The sequence below is a fragment of the Brachyhypopomus gauderio genome, chromosome 11, assembly GCF_052324685.1.
Source record: "Brachyhypopomus gauderio isolate BG-103 chromosome 11, BGAUD_0.2, whole genome shotgun sequence".
NCBI lineage: Eukaryota > Metazoa > Chordata > Actinopteri > Gymnotiformes > Hypopomidae > Brachyhypopomus > Brachyhypopomus gauderio.
In genome coordinates, this window is record NC_135221.1 from 9234127 (window position 1) to 9250952 (window position 16826).

Below are 16826 nucleotides of genomic sequence, written 5' to 3' on the forward strand. Positions count from 1 at the left end.
GAATGAGTCTGACTCCAACCCCTGAGCAGGGAGTACTGGGTGGAATCTTTGGGGCCTGTTTCTGAAATGGATCATGACTAATTGGCTATGGCAAAAAAATACTGGAATAGACAGGAGGCTTCACCCATGCTAATATTAACAATCACAAGCCATTAGTCACAATTAGAGTAAAATGTTTTGTAGTTCTTTATTTTATTTAGATTCAAAGGTCTTTTAGGTGTTATGGTATTACAGCAGTAATCTCAATTTGCCCTCTTCTGTCTGTAACGCGCACTAGAGCAGATAACGGCCCGCATTCCATGATCCCACATGTGGCTTGTGCCCCACATAACCCAAACATACATACCCATGACGTCGGGGGACCTCGCATGAAAGCGAGGAGAGGGTCATGTTAAGCAGTTATTACCAGTCAAGCTATTATTCATATTTATCCATCCGTTGTTTGAATTATTTTAACTTGTGCGTCAATTCTGTTTCAACGTGGTGACGTCTGCAATTCTGTTTCAAGATATACATTATTTGAAGAAAGAATTTCCAGCCGAAAAACAAACTACTTCAGCCCAAGCGTGCAGTGCAAAATCTTTGAACAGGACCGAGTGGAAGTTAATAATTGGCGAGCTAAACGCTGAGTGGAGGAGGCATTACACCTGTACCAGCTTTGGGGCGAGCAAGGTCTACGTTTGGGGGGGGAAAGTTGGCAGCGCGGCGGTTACGCGCAGAGTTGCGAGCGTGCGTCTCTACTTGGGTCGTGAAGGGCAAAAGGAGGAGGGAAACGGGCTGAGTCGCAGTTAGCTCACTTACTTTTTCATTTTCCCTTCTCATGTGCCATTTTTGCTGTTGCCACAGCTTATTACTAATTTAGCGGCCACAATAAAAGATAATTGTGTTTTGTGCGTGGAGAAGAACGCCATCATATTTCAGCTGAGCGCCGTTGGGATAGACACGATCTGGGCTGTGACCTACACCACTAGCGGCACTCAAACGCGTGTGTCACACACGAAAATCGCTCCTGGCACCGTTGAAAGGTCCATCTGCTCTGGATATGTTTCTGTCCTGGAATATCTGGATATAGCTTTTAATAATTAGACCGTCTGGTGGCCCGCTGCTGTTTGAGGGACCTTCTTCAAATACCTTTTATGCTAGTCTGTGAAGGCGATGCATGGGATTATAACGGCGCACATAAACTCTCTATACGGAGTGAGTGGACGTTTATTTTTTGTTTAACTGTCACCTGGAAGTTGCCGAGATTCCGGCTTCGTTGTCTGTGACGGTGAAGTATCAACGTGTTCGCTAATTTTAAAAGCAACTTCAGTAATTAAGCCTCCTATGTGAACTGCTTTAGGTGCCAGCATCTGGGAGAACTGACCACATATTCGCCCTGGAAACTTCAGAAATTAACATTTTTTTGTACCTGTATTTTGCTTTTTCGCATCAAGCAATGACAAGGGCAATGGTGTGTTTTGAAGACATGCTTGGTACATTATCGCGGTCTCGGTTTGGGGATCTGGATTCAGAGGATATAAAATTTGAGAATCAAGAAAAGTAACGGAGGCTGGAGACCAGCAGCGGAGGACAGTTGGTCCAGCTATAAATTATAAGGAACTATTTTTCACTTGCTTGGGAAATAACAATGGGCACAACGCTACAAGTTATTCTTGGGATGTTTCAGTTGGTCTCTCTCACTAGAATACCAACTCAGTGTGCCAAGGCACCGGTAAGAATACCACATTAATTTGGAGAAAATTACATGTGCTATTTCCCCCCGAAGACTTCATATTAGGAAATGTTGTCATCCACTCATAACTAAACTACCAATTCTGCTTCCGTTAAAGAAAATTAATCAACGAAAGATCAGTTGCTTTCTTTTCATTCTTAATTGTTCTCGCATTTTATTGCTGAACGTGCTCAACACTTTTAGACCTTTTAGGATTTTCTGTTTAAATAATCTCAGGGTCATTGACATTTGACATCGCAAAGGTTCTGCATTTTTAAAAGCAAGCACTGAAAAAAAACTATAGCTCATTAGCTAATTAGCCTACGTGCTGATATAACGTGCATGACAAAATATCCTCGATGTTAACAGGACGATGTGACCTTTACTATTGGTAAGCTGACATTAACTGAGTGGACGTTAGTCTACGGCGCTAGCAGCACGTTTGTTCCTGATATGTGCGCTCTGAATAGCACACAATAAAACAAAGGTTGTGAGTTGCTTCCTGAATGGTTGTGTACCTATCCTGGTTAACTAGAAGAGACTGCGTGATTCTCAGTAGTCTGTGGGTCTACGTGAAATCGGTGCCATGTTTCATGGCAGCAAACACTGTGACTATACATTTTTTCACATAATGTTTCAGCTTCCTCTTCTAAAAGCTAACGGCCGCTCTAGTGTCTAGTAATTTTAATTGCCTGAAGCTTTCAATTATGACTTAGATTGACATTTAGAACAGCTGTCATATTTAGAGCTAATAAGTTGCGTGTTTTGGGAGAAGTAAAAACTAAATGTATGTTAAGGGCAATAAGTCAAAAGCATAGGCACAGTAATGTGCAGTGTGCACCGACCCGCGACCTATTGGGTAAACTTGGTTGCACCTGCTCAAGGTGTCTACATAAACACGCGGATTTAGTCTCTCACGCGCACTTGTAATGACACCTCACGCGACGGTTGTCATACCGTTACCACCAGGTGGGAAGATGATGATGTCATCCGCTAACCACGCTCAGTTTTTTTTTTAAAGCGTGTATTCCTTTTCCAATTTGACTAAATTGGGAAAACCGCCCAGAAAGGCTGCTTCTTTCCGTTGGTGTGCGAGGCACTGGCAGACAGGCCGCGGGTGGAGGGACAGGCCTGGGTTAGAGTCGCTGGCCCCGCGCCGATTCCCCGTGCTGGGGGATCAAAGGGTGTTGGAGAGGGGAGTGACGTAGACAGAGCGAGCTGCTGCTGCTGCACGAGCAGTCAGCACTGAGATGGCGCGCGTGAGAGTGCGTGATGGGGGGGGAGTGCTAGCCTCTCTGCCAGTTATAAGCTTGGTGGCTATATTTCACAATGGCTCTGAGGGAGAAGAGGCGATTAAAAAATGTAGTGATATTACCCTAGTATTGCAACACAGTCACTGTCTAACATCCAATTCAACACTGTACCACACAGTACCAGTTGTGTGTAAACCTCAGTACACTTATATTGCAAAAGGGCTACAGAGACCTACTCTTATTGTATGTTCTATTACTCAGTTTATTTTAAATTTCTCAATGTAAATCACTACAATAATTATCAACATCTATTTACACAGAACCCTGCATTTACATACTTGAATGTACACCTCCATATATATAGGTAGGTATAAATGAGTGTGCATGTACCCTAACAGACCATATTAGGATCGTCACACATGCACCAGAAATTGCACACACATTCATTTGAAAACACCAACTCGGCCAAAGGCAGATTGTGCTTTCTGTGTGTGTGTGGATTTGTGTTGCAGTACAAAGTCTTCTTTCTCTTAGCTGTGACCTTGTTCTAGAGTGTGGACTCAACAGTACTAAGGGGGTGTTTATGGGAATGCATGTTACTTCCTGTTCTTATTTTACTGCACACTAATACATGGCATCAGATTTATACATAATATATTTCACAAACCCATTTGAATGAATTTCATATCAACATTAAAACTAAGCCAATGCCATATTCACTGGTTTATCAGCTAATTTTCATCTTTTCGGTGTCCACGTTACTGATGTTCTTTCATAGTTTTTACATTTTAATAAGGTTAAATCGATAGGTTATGCTAACTTAAGTTATCCTAGACAAGTAACCTCGCTCATGCACCCACCTCAGTGTCCACTCGGAGGGATTCGCTGCTTGCATTCGTCAGTTGTGGGAAACCACTGTCGAATGGTTAACCACCAATCAATACATTTGGGGTGGATTTTGATTTCAGTTTGGATTAATGTACTGTAATGTATAGACTACATATTAAATAAATGTATTGAACAAATGCTTTTTTTAATATGTGCCACATTATTAACTTACAAGAGCTGCTAAAAATTTTAGTAGGGTTTTTTTTTTAGCATGTTTTTAGTCGTCCATATTGGGTCTGTTATGTCTTACTGCATCTGTGTTCATCCTCTTCCAGTTAACTCACTGGCAGCCCACAGAGAGTCACACATCAGGACAAGGTACATGTCCCCACGCTCTGACCCAAAAACACATGCGGCCACAGCCGTGAGGGGAGAACACTGCTGGCTGCATGTGTATTGTTCTGGGCAACATATCAGCAGAGATCGGTGTGAACTATTGGGATTATATGTTTATTTATTGTCCCTGACACTCTCCACTTTCCCATTTGCTGATTATAAAATGTTGAACTCCTCATACAGTTTCAATTGTCCTTTATCTTGATATACCCTCTACCCCCCACCTCTCTCTCTCTCAGTGGTCAGATGGTTGGATGTGTATCAGAAGAGTGGTTGCCAGCCGAGGGAGACATTGGTGGAGGTGTGGCAGGAGTTCCCATGGGAGACGCATCACCTCTTCTTGCCATCGTGTGTGTCGCTGAGACGCTGTGGGGGCTGTTGCTCAGATGAGGCGCTTGAATGCATCCCCTCACACACAGAAACAATCAATTTGGAGGTACACCACACACCCTGATTACATCAATATGGAGGTACACCACACACCCTGATTATATCAATATGGAGGTACACCACACACCCTGATTATATCAATATGGAGGTACACCACACACCCTGATTACATCAATGTGGAGGTACACCACACACCCTGATTACATCAATTTGGAGGTACACCACACACCCTGATTACATCAATTTGGAGGTACACCACACACCCTGATTACATCAATATGGAGGTACACCACACACCCTGATTACATCAATTTGGAGGTACACCACACACCCTGATTACATCAATATGGAGGTACACCACACACCCTGATTACATCAATAAGGAGGTACAACACACACCCTGATTATATCCATGTGAAGGTATACCACACACCCTGATTATATCAATATGGAGGTACACCACACACCCTGATTACATCAATGTGGAGGTACACCACACACCCTGATTACATCAGTATGGAGGTACACCACACACCCTGATTACATCAATGTGAAGGTACATCACACACCCTGATTATATCAATATGGAGGTACACCACACACCCTGATTACATCAATTTGGAGGTACACCACACACCCTGATTACATCAATGTGGAGGTACACCATACACCCTGATTACATCAATTTGGAGGTACACCACACACCCTGATTACATCAATATGGAGGTATACCACACACCCTGATTATATAAATATGGAGGTACACCACACACCCTGATTACATCAATATGGAGGTACACCACACACCCTGATTACATCAATATGGAGGTACACCACACACCCTGATTAGCTGGTCTGTCTGACTGTTGAATGCTGTCACTCACACTCTCACAGACTCAGGTCTCTCACTCCAACAAAGAAAACAACGTCTACATATATTCAGGTGATTGTTGTGGTACGTACCACACACATACACTGATCATTTCAACTGGAGGTAAATTACATGTGTAAATGATCTAATTATATAGATATTAACAGGAATATGCACACTATATGGCTAACTTTGATTACGATTGCCTAGAAACAACAATAAAAAGCTTTATATTGCGTGCACCCACACACAAACTGCCTCCAAACGAAGTGAGATCTCAAAATCTCACTCAATATGTTGGAAAAATTGTTTGGAAGGAAACACACACACACACACACACACACCCACACACAGCATGAGGCCATCATACATATTCAGATAGGGGTGGTTAAAGTCTCCTGTGGATTTGACAGGGCTAGAAGGGACTCTGGTCACGTACTGTTTGGAGAGATTGAGGAATACAAGATGGAGTCATTACTATGCAGAGCTGTGTGTGTGTGTGTGTTCTGTCTGTGTTTAAATGCTGATTCCTAATGACCCTGTTTTCTCCTCCCAGCTTATGAAAACCTCATACATGCGGCATGAACTAGTGCAGGTACCCTTCATCGAGCATAGCCAGTGTGAGTGCAGGTGAGCACACCCACACACACACATGTACACACACCATCCATCACGCGTCTGACACACTGACCTACACACACGTTCTGAAGGTGACTGTGTGTTGTGTGTTTTTTGTCTTTCTGGGACATAATGAAAAAACAGACCAAGTCCAGATATACCAAGCATGAACTCATATACACACCCCCCCCCCCCCCCCCTTTGGCATGTGCATAAAGAACCTGCTTCACTGTGGAAACCTTTTCGTATGCAGTCAGAAAGACACCCCCCCCCCCAAAAAAATGAAACTGAGTAGCCCCCAAAAGCCCCTTTTTGGCATCCAGCTGAGCTGTTTATATCAGAGCTCTTGGAGGTCATTGTATGATTTGCATCAAAAGCTCTTTCTAAGTTGAGGGGGTTAAGATTAGGGTCAGAGGTGGAGGGCGTTCGGTAAGATCATTTACATCTAGTGCCCTTGCTTTTCTTCCATTGTAACATGGAGCTGCTTGTATACACTGGTGCTCACTGCTCAGCATTTTGAACCCATCAAACACACCATTAACTTACCAGGGTTGAGTTTCCCAACCCTGCACAGTTTACACGCTACTAGTGCAACTTTATTTACTTCACTGAGACCGTTTTGTATCGGTATGTATACAGTACTTGAACTTTTCCTGTGACATCATTGGAATATTGAGGCCAAGTTGTAAGTGGTACCATTTTAACTCCTGATTTCACTAAACTAAAGCCAAATGAAATATTTTCACTCTGTCCTTTTAATTTGTTTTTCTGCAGGCTCAAAGCAGATCTTCAAATACAACCAACTAGGTAAAGTCTGTGTGTGTGTGTGTGTGTGTGTGTGTGTGTGTGTGTGTGTGTGTGTGTGTGTGTGTGTGTGTGTGTGTGTGTGTGTGTGTGTGTGTGTGAGAGAGAGATTATGAGGGTATTTATTTCGTCATGTAGCATTAGCCATTAATAGTTTGACACACTCCGTTTACCTCTCATGCCCTCTCTCTGCATGTTTCTCTCTTCTCTCTTTTTTTCTTCCTGTCTCTGTCTCCCACTCACATATAAGACATACAAGCACACACATCTGACACTTAATCAGAGTTAGAGCAGTGTAATAGAGCACCAGCAGTCTGGCCTTCAGCACAACCTGCACACGTCACATTCCTCTTCTTATCTCATGCACCGTGCCCATAAGTTCAGCACTCAGCATTTTAAATGAGCTCGGTCATAACTACTGTTTAGATATTTCAGTATTAACTTAGAGATGCATGCTGTGGAAACATTACATACAGTATATCTTATTTGATTTGAATTAAATAATTCAAAACATTTAATAGTAGTATAGTATAGTCTAAAAAGGAAGGTGAATGATTTCAGACTTCTAGTGAACTCACAGTTCTAGAAGTACAGTAACTCTACAGTTGTGCCTGAAAGTTTGTGAACCACCCAAACATGGTCATTGTGTTCTTTTAAAAAAGTATAATCTTATGAAATGAACATCCAAATCTCAATGGAAAATGTACATTTTCATTATTTATTCAACAAAAGTAATTTCCATCTCCAAAAACTGAAAATCTATGCAAAAGTATGTTAACTCTTAGTTAATAGCTTGAGCAGCCATTTTGCAACCATTACTTCAACCAAATGTCTTCTGGAACCACAAAGGAGTGTCTCAGATCTACTTTGTGGGATTTTTGCCCAATCCTCCTTGCAGAACTCCACCAGTTGAGAGAGGTTGGAGGGACATCTGGTGTGTACCAGCTGCTTCAGATCTTGCTACAGCCTTTCAATGGGATTGAGGTCCACACTTTGACTGGGCCAATCCAGAGAGCAAATCTTCATTCTCTTAATCTATTCCTTGGTAGTTGTGCTGGAATGCTTTGGGTTGTTGCCTTGTTGCATAATTTATTTCTGCTCCAGCTTCAACACCCTTGCTGATGGCAAGAAATTCTGGTCAAGAATTTGTTGATAGTCCTGGGATTTGATGGTTCCCTGGATAATATGGAGTCATTCAGGTCTGGAGGGAGAAAAGCAGGCCCAGAGCTTCACATTTCCACCACCATGGTTCGCTGTTGGGAGGAGGTTCTTCTCTTAATATTCAGTGTTGATTTTTCTCCAAATATAGCGCCTATGATTTCTGTCCAGAGAATGGACTTCTAGAAAGTCACTGGTTTGTCCAAGTGCTCTGTGGCAAAGTTTGTACAGGCAACTTCCTTCCTCCTACCAACTCTCCCATGAATGCCATGATGGTCTGTTGATTTTTCACCTTATTCTAGATGCATGCACATTTATCCCACATGCTGCCAGAGAGGTGTGAAGCTTTCTGGAGGTGATGTGTGGGTTTGGCCTTTACCTGAATTGTTATTTTTCTGGTGCTTCTTGGTGTTTTGATGGTCATTCACTTCTGGGCAGAGCTGTGGTGATATTTAGTGCCCTCCGTTTGTAAATGATTTGACTTACAGTGGATGGATGGAGCTGGAATGTTTTGGAAATGGTTTTGTAGCTTTCCCCAGACTCATGGGCTGTCACCACCTTCTTCCTGATGTCCTTGGATGTCTCTTTTCTTCTCATCATGTTGATCTGTGTGCTTTACGCCTTGGCACAACAGTTGGTTGGTTTCCTTTCCCTTTTAATCAGTGTGTCACATGTGTTTTTTCCCCTAATTGACTTAACCAATGCAGCTGTGGTTCATTTATATTTGCACATGCTCTGATTCCATGTTTCATGATTTTCATATTTAATGTCTGCTGGCAACTTACATATTTCCCTCAAAACATGTAAATGGAACTGATGAACCCTGACATTTCATATTCAAAAACTGGTGATGATTAAGAGAATGAAGGTAAAACAACATAAAAATCTAAACTGTTCAAGGAGTTCACAAACTTTCAAGCAGCACTGTCTGTACTCATGTTATATATCGTATGAGTTAACCTCCTTTGTTTAATAAACATATATTTACTGTCTTAGATTTTGTGCTAAGCTATGGAAGGCTATGGTAAATACCATTATGTATCATAATGCTATATACATATATATAGCGCTGCAGGGATCATATACAAACATGTGGCACAGGGGAAGGAGGAATAAACAAAGATGCTGTGGGACCTCCAGATCCAGACAGATAAGCAGATAAGATTAGAAAAATAGCAGTGGTAGTAGATGTGGCAATTCCAAGTGATTGAAACATCCAAAGAAAAGAATATTAGAGGCTGGCGTAATATCAGGGACTGCAAAAGGAAAGAGAAAGAATGTGGAAGGTTAACACCAAGGTTGTCCCAGTGGTGATGAGGGCATTGGGGCTTTGACCCCTAAGCTGGAGTAATGGCTCTAACAGACCCCAGGAATGAGAACATCAATATCAGCCCTGAAGAGTGCAATCCTAGGAACAGCAAACATTGCACTGCACCTTTAAACTCCCAGGCCTCTGTCAGAAGGCCTGACAGATATTACCACCCACTTGAATAGTGACACAGAAATGATTATATATCTAAAACAGTAGGATTTATATAATGAAATTATATGTGTAAAATTAGATATAAAATCGGATATTTTAAAATATTAAAATATTAAATTATGGTTTATTTCCCCTTAGTAATTCCAGTTTTAATGCTTCCTGTTGCAAGAAGAAACAAGCATTTGAGCATTACACAAATTATAGCATTGTTGTGGTTAATCCAATAACCCAAACTGGTGAAAAACATCACCTCAAATGAGCTGAAGCCATTCAAATACATCAGTGGCACAGATCCATGTACTGAAGGGCCATGTACTGAAGGGCCATGTACTGAAGGGCCATGTACTGAAGCTGCTAGGGGAAGTGAGCGAGGGGCTTCGCTCAGTTGTCCTGGACATGAGTGCAGCTGGCCTGTGTCTGAGAAGCTGGATGTGAGTCAGAATTCAGAACTCCTCCTGAGCTGAGAAACAAGACATTCATTTTATTGCTTAATTAGGCCACTGGCCTCTTTCAGGCTTCCAAGAAGCTGTGAAATCACAGGAATTAAGACAGGAAGTCACATGATACCAAAATCCGTCATTCTGATGTTTGCAGCATGGAACTTCATGCTAACTGGTGTTCTCTTTCTGAAAGGCAAGATCCACGACCAGCAAGAAGAGGGAGGAAACGGGGGAAACCGAAACGAAAGAAACCTGTGAAGATAAAACCTTCGTATGTTCCTTCTTAATTCATGGAATATGTGTTTAAATTGTGTGTTATACCTTGGTAAACCCAGAAACAGTTTTGTTTTGGTATGTCATTCGTATCACATTCAGCTGAAGAAATCAAATGTGTTTCAGAATCACATAACAGACTTTACTTGACACCTCATAGCACCCCCGCCTCACTTATATGGAGGGGGCAAGCAGAGGGCATTACATTTGCGTCATCTCCATCACTGTTATCCATCATCCATCCCTCCATGCACAGAGTCAGTGGCAGGTGTGAAATCAGTCTTATTTGCAAGGCTGAACGCGGCCACCCCTCCCCCGGCCTCCTTCCCAGCCCGCTCAAGCACTTGAACTCAGACAAAGATAGATTTCCTCCATAATTAACTCACTCAGCTGCGGACATCCTCTCTCGCCTTCCAGTTCATTTGCATGGGGGAGAGAGGCTGCCCCGTCAGACTGTTGGCACATTAAAGGCGTTATGAAAAGGGCACCGTGGAGTTACTAGGCACCCAGGAGATTTTATTTATTTTATTGTGCTGTCTTATTTGCTTAGTTGAGCATGAGATTAAGACACTTAATACGGTGTTAATGCATCTATATTTGTTGTCGAATTTCAGACAAATGTTTTTTTATTATATTTCCTTCGTCGTCATTCTTATAACGTTCATATTTTACAGGCTTTGGAAGCATATTTACCCCATCTTGTTTCTTTGTAGGACTCCAGCCCCTACTACTCTGCCCCCTACGCCCCACCCACCAAGCACCCCGCCCCCTACGCCCCACCCACCGACCACCCCGCCCCCTACGCCCCACCCACCGAGCACCCCGCCTCCTTTCCCTGATGAAGGCCAGTGCCCTCCTTGCCCTGCACGCAGGATGACATCACAGCCCCCTCTCTGTGCATGTGCGTGCACCCTGAGGGAGGCGAGCTGTACCAAAAGAGGCAAGAGACTCAACCAGCACAGCTGCAGGTAAATGCTCACTCTCTCCCCGTCTTAGCTGACTCAACCTCGCTACCTAGTGGTATGACTTAATCGACTGAAGTAAATTAATGTAAATTCTGCTTTTCATTTCAGATGCGAGTCCATACGACTGTGATGAGCTGAGGTCACCATCACAACCTCATCCATCTTTTGGAAAGGGAAAAGGTTTATCCATGCTCGGTGTCTTCATCGTGGAGCTGTGGTGTCGGGCTTAGCCCATCAACGGCCGATGGATCTAAGCACATGAAGCCATCCCTCCTCCGCATCACCCGCTAAACAAACGTAGTGCAGCATTAGATGCAAGTATTCATATCGGTAACTACATCCCAGCACTGGTGTGTGTATACTATGTGTCGACAAATGTCATTGCTTCTAAAGCATCATACTGCAACAGTCCACCATATCTAATGTGATGCACAGTGGGAAGTGTGGTTAGTGGAGTCACGGGAGTAGGATGCTGTATTTAATTATACATTCCCTTGTTTTAACCTGAATGATGACATACATGATACAACTAAGAGCATCACGCATCCCTGATATTGTGAGAGCACGTGCTATGGCTAAAACATTGATCTATGTGGCTACTAGACCCATCATGCCAAGCATTTACTGTCACGGGACATTTATCCATATGACCATGTTGCTGATTGGAATGATCAGTCATCTGACTGGATTTGACTTCATAAGAACTTAATACACTAATAATCATTAGTGTAAATGTACTGAAAGTGGCATTCCGAATTTGGACTTATTGTGTTAACCCCAAACAAACAAAAAATCAGGAATGTTTGTTATTTAAAAAAATGATCCAAACAGATCATTTGAACCCAAGAAACTCAAAGAGCTCAAATGTCCAGATTTAAGTTACATCAAAAGAACTGTCAGTTAAATGGATGTTTCCCAGAGTCACATGTGCTGTGTCTGGAGAGGGGCTCGCATTGAGATGTTCTAAATGGATGGGCGGTCGTCTATGTGGTCTGCATTTTGAATGATAAGGATCTGCATGTCGGGCCTGATTTATTCTCTGCTCTCGTGAGCCCATCGTGTGGACTCTGTGAGTGTTTCAATGGGGCTTTTTGTGTTTGTTTTATTCGCTTTTTGTTTCACTCTGTCCTTCTGAGGATGAATGAATCTTTCCCCAAGACCAGGCAGTGAGGAGAATGTCAATGGTGAAGAGACCCGGATTTGTTCCACTGGTGCTTGCAAACACACACATTTCTCTCATCCATACCAATACACAATCTTTTGACTTGCTCCCCCCCTTTTTCTCTTTCTTCCTCGTTTAACACACACACATACTCTCTTAACACTTTTTAAATCTCTAATGTTTCTACCTCTCTCTCTTGCTCTCACACACAAACAGGTAAAGATAAGCTTCTATGTTAATATTGAGAGAAGAAATAAAAATTATTTTATATGTTTATATTCAATTGTTATGTAAGTTCTACTAATGTTATTGTATTCATGTTTGGTTCATTTGCAGAAATATATTGTTGTGTTGTTTTTGTATTTTGTTAATCTGTCTTAAAAATCAACCTGGGTGGCCAACTATGAGACACATTCTTTGTCCCACCATAGCTTGGTATGGGGAGTCTGTGTCTAGCTGGAATAGAGATGTAGGGGGAGAACCCAGCCCTGAAATACAGAGGGATGTTTGTTGAATCAGCTTAAAACCCCAGATCTCACCTGTACATATACAAATATATGCTAAAAAAACACATGATTTTTTTTTAGTTTAAGAATCTGTTGCATTCTGCACTGACTATAGAGTATCCAAACTATAATGTATTTATTTTTATATTGAGTTGCATTTTATATCAAGCTTTTTGCTGTTGCTTTGAGATTTATTTTGTGACCTAAATAAATGTCTGTATACTTTAACTGTGATATTATTAGAAAATTAGATATGATGTAGTTCAGTATTCTGTCGAGTCATACATTAATAATATCCATTTCTCAATGCTCAGGTCCATAAATATGAATTTAACTATGAGAAGTTGTAAATAAATACTATTTTAGGTGAAGGCAATAGACAGTGTTTTAAATAATATGCATAATCTTTGCCACAGGCACTTAAAATATCATCATGTAGCTTGTCCACCTGAAATCTAAGATGCAGCCCAGTGATATAGAGGTTTCTGCAATAATAATAGGATGAGGAGACCTTTGAGAGATGGGTTGTTGGTTATACATATGCAATAATGTTAACAGAAAGATCCCTCCAGTTCTTTTCTTTAAGCTCTGAATACAGTTGCTTGCCCCAGTTTGTATAACCACCTCATTGATTCTTGACCTGTGGGCTTGTGTTGGTGGATTATTTTGAGTTTTAGTCTTGTGTGGACCAGACACTGGAGTGTTGTGTCTTCTGCTGACCTGTTGTTTTCCTCACTTACATGACTGTAACTCAATGCTCAAAACTCAAATGCTCATTGTCCCGCAGTGGTAATCTCAACTACCGCATTCACTGTACAGTCAACTAAATGTACAAGTGTATAAACCAGTGTTTCATTGAAATCATGCAAATATGTAAGTTCAAGTAAGTTCAAGCTACATGTACTGTACAAAAATGTCCTAGTTCTCTTCACTGTGTCCGTGCACCTTTAGTAATGTACAGAATATTCTAGGATCCAAGTGTGTTCTCACGTCGTTGTGTGAGTGAAGATACATGGCTTTGAAAGAGAGCTGAAACCAAACTAGAAGGCTCTCCAGAGCTCCCCTCTTTATTCTGTGTAATCCATACTGTATATGTCTAATGGTAACAATCAATAGTCTTACTGCTGCTACACCATTTGTGCCCTTTTTCCTGTTGTGTTACAGTATACAGTCTGACATAATCTGCATTATGTCTACAACATGTATAAAAAAAGCTGACTTACAATATATTTAGTAGATATCCAGTCAGCTACAGCCACAGTGTAATGTTCTATATATGGTATTATTAAAGTTAAATGTCCTATTTTTGAGAAAGCTCTGTGGTTATTTGGGGGGGCTCTCAAAATGGCCTCTCCGTGCACATCTCTCTGTAACACACCTGCATCCCTGGGCTCGTCTCTCATCATTGTCTGATTCACCGTGCTTATCTGTCAGTTCAGCCTCCCACCAATTTTATGTCCTACATCCCTCTCTCTTTCTCTCTTTCATCCTGTCCCTCTCTCTTTCTCTCTTTCATCCTGGTTGTTTAGTGATAATGAAAGACAAACATGCTGATAATTATCGGCCGCCTCGGGAGGCGGCTGCTTGCAGCACAATGACGTGAGAAATAATATTATCACTTAGCCTCCTCTTGCCTAACTGCTGCTGAGTCAGTCCGACTGATGCGCTAGCACACAATCCGCACACAATATGACTCAGCGAATATGGCAACTGCCAATGTCGCCTGTCCTCTGCCTTATTAAACCATGGCTGCACACCCGACGCACATTCGGTTAACATTCTCCCAGCCCGTCTAGCAGTTCCTGTGATTGGATCATGACTGTTGCGAAACATCAGCTTTCACTGCCATGTATTGTTTTTGTGAATGTCACTTTTCATAGCTGGCATGTTATGTAGCCAAGAGACCCTGCAGCACTCTGTATGATCTTTACTCGCTTGGGGGGACTGAGTTTAGGAGAGGTCCAGATCTCTGGTTCTGATAACATTAGTCCTCACTTGTAGCAGTGGGAACAGGGACTACGGCTGATGCAACTGTCTTACTTTAATGTGTGTGTGTGTGTGTGTGTGTGTGTGTGTGTGTGTGTGTGTGTGTGTGTGTGTGTTAGCAAGGTGTGTGAAGCAGCCAGAGTCTCTAGATTCTGATGCAGTTTTACCTGTTTGTAAGGCCTCTGTGCCGGCTAAATTTAGCACTCTGCACAAGATTAGGAAAAAGCAGAGAGACACAGGAGAGGAAGGGAGAGAAAGCTAGAGTGAGAGAGTGAGTGAGAGAATGAGAGAGGAGAAAAAGAGAGAGGGAGGGAGAAATCAAGAGCCAGAATGAGTCATCCACAAAGAGGCTAGGGTACATTTACATGCTGTTTTCTTGCTGTCTGGCCCTCACCATCCAGGCTTCTAATCTCTATAAGATATATCATGGCAAAAATCCTTCTTCAGTATCCCCCACTGCCTGTGAAGGACGAGATTCTTTTAGGTATTCCCTTAAGCTGCAAAACAAACAGGTCTGTTTGCTTGATCATCATCTCTTTTTCTTTTCCACTGAGATTTCCCCCCTTCCTCTCACACTCATCCCTTACATTTCCATCTCAAAACAGGGTCTTGTTTATTTCTAGCCATCCTTGGTTTCTCTGTTTCTTTCTTTCTTTCTCTCTTTCTTTCTCTTTCTCTCTCTCTCTCTCTCTCTCTCTCTCTCTCTCTCTCTCACTGTGGCAGTAGTGATAAAACACCAGCCATGTTTATACTATGACTCTTTGTTGAAGCAGCTGTGTTCAGGGAGGTTCTGGATGGTATCTGGACAACATGAATGTACGTGCATGCACGTTTTGATGGCATCTGTGAGAGACAACAACACCAGCCATATGTATATGTAAGAGAAAGATTTCTTTGTGTGTTTGTTCTGATGAATTTATCAAAGAAATGTCACAGAAATATAAAGGTTTTTTTTTCAATCTGTAATGCTGATATGAAATAAATGAAGGAAACAAGTCGTGTTTTTCTATTAACATGCTCTTGCATGAACATAAAAAAACACAAATCTCTGTCATCACTGAAGAGAAATGTGGTAACAAAAAGACACTTGGGAAGAGGGGACACAATAAAAACTCAACATGCTGCTGCTTGTTGGGATACACAATATGGGTCCAAGTGTGTGCATGTAATAACAGTTAAAACAAGTGACAGTTATCTCAAAGGCTCTTTCTTTCTCTTGCAACCACCGCAAATCTTTTACTTATCTTAATTTATGTTCTAGTTAATTTATGTTTTTAGCTGAACTGAACTGAATATCCAGACATCAGCCCTCTGGCCCAGTTGCTCATTGTTTTTCTACCTCTATTTAATAATAATAATAATAAATGTGCCAAATTTGTCAATTGTGATATTTTTCACCGCTTTTTACCCATCGGTGCAGTTAGAACACACACACTAGTGATTACTAGAGGGCTGTGGATCACACATGCCCAGAACGGTGGGCAGCCCTAGCCCAGCGCTCGGAGAGCAGTTGGGGTTAGGTGCCTTGCTCAAGGGCACCTCAGTCATGGCCTCAGGTCTGGGAATCGAACCCATGACCCTCTGGTCACAAGACCATTTCCCTACCACCAGGGTATAATTTACTATAATTTCCATGGTAATTAATTGTTGAGTTAAATCAATGTGTTTCAGTCACCAGAATGCCCTGGACTTCATCATTTTTGCCAAAGACCGGGGAATTCAGCACATCATATTGCTGCGATGATCTATTATTATTATTATTATTATTATTATTACTATTTAACCACTTTGTGCCAAAAATATAAATAATAATAAAATTTATTAATGACAGCAACATTTTTTTTTTTGCACAAATTGGCGACATCTGGTGGGAGGAAATGTTTTCTGATCCACTAAACACTACGACAGAAATTATTTAACTGTTTCGAAAGCCAAATATAAAAGGTCTATAGGGAAGTCTCTATAGTGCGATACTCTGC

General features: G+C 41.8%; 1 protein-coding gene across 1 annotated transcript; it reads left to right on the plus strand.

Annotated features, from left to right (window-relative positions):
* The first annotated feature begins 362 nt into the window (after positions 1 to 362).
* vegfba (vascular endothelial growth factor Ba) lies at positions 363 to 15789 on the plus strand. The gene is made up of 8 exons (XM_077021753.1): positions 363 to 1714; positions 4131 to 4173; positions 4431 to 4627; positions 6009 to 6082; positions 6845 to 6877; positions 10149 to 10226; positions 10942 to 11196; positions 11302 to 15789. Exons 1-8 carry the CDS (start codon positions 1631 to 1633, stop codon positions 11321 to 11323), a joined length of 786 nt encoding a protein of 261 aa, XP_076877868.1. The 5' UTR covers positions 363 to 1630; the 3' UTR covers positions 11324 to 15789.
* Positions 15790 to 16826: the final 1037 nt, after the last annotated feature.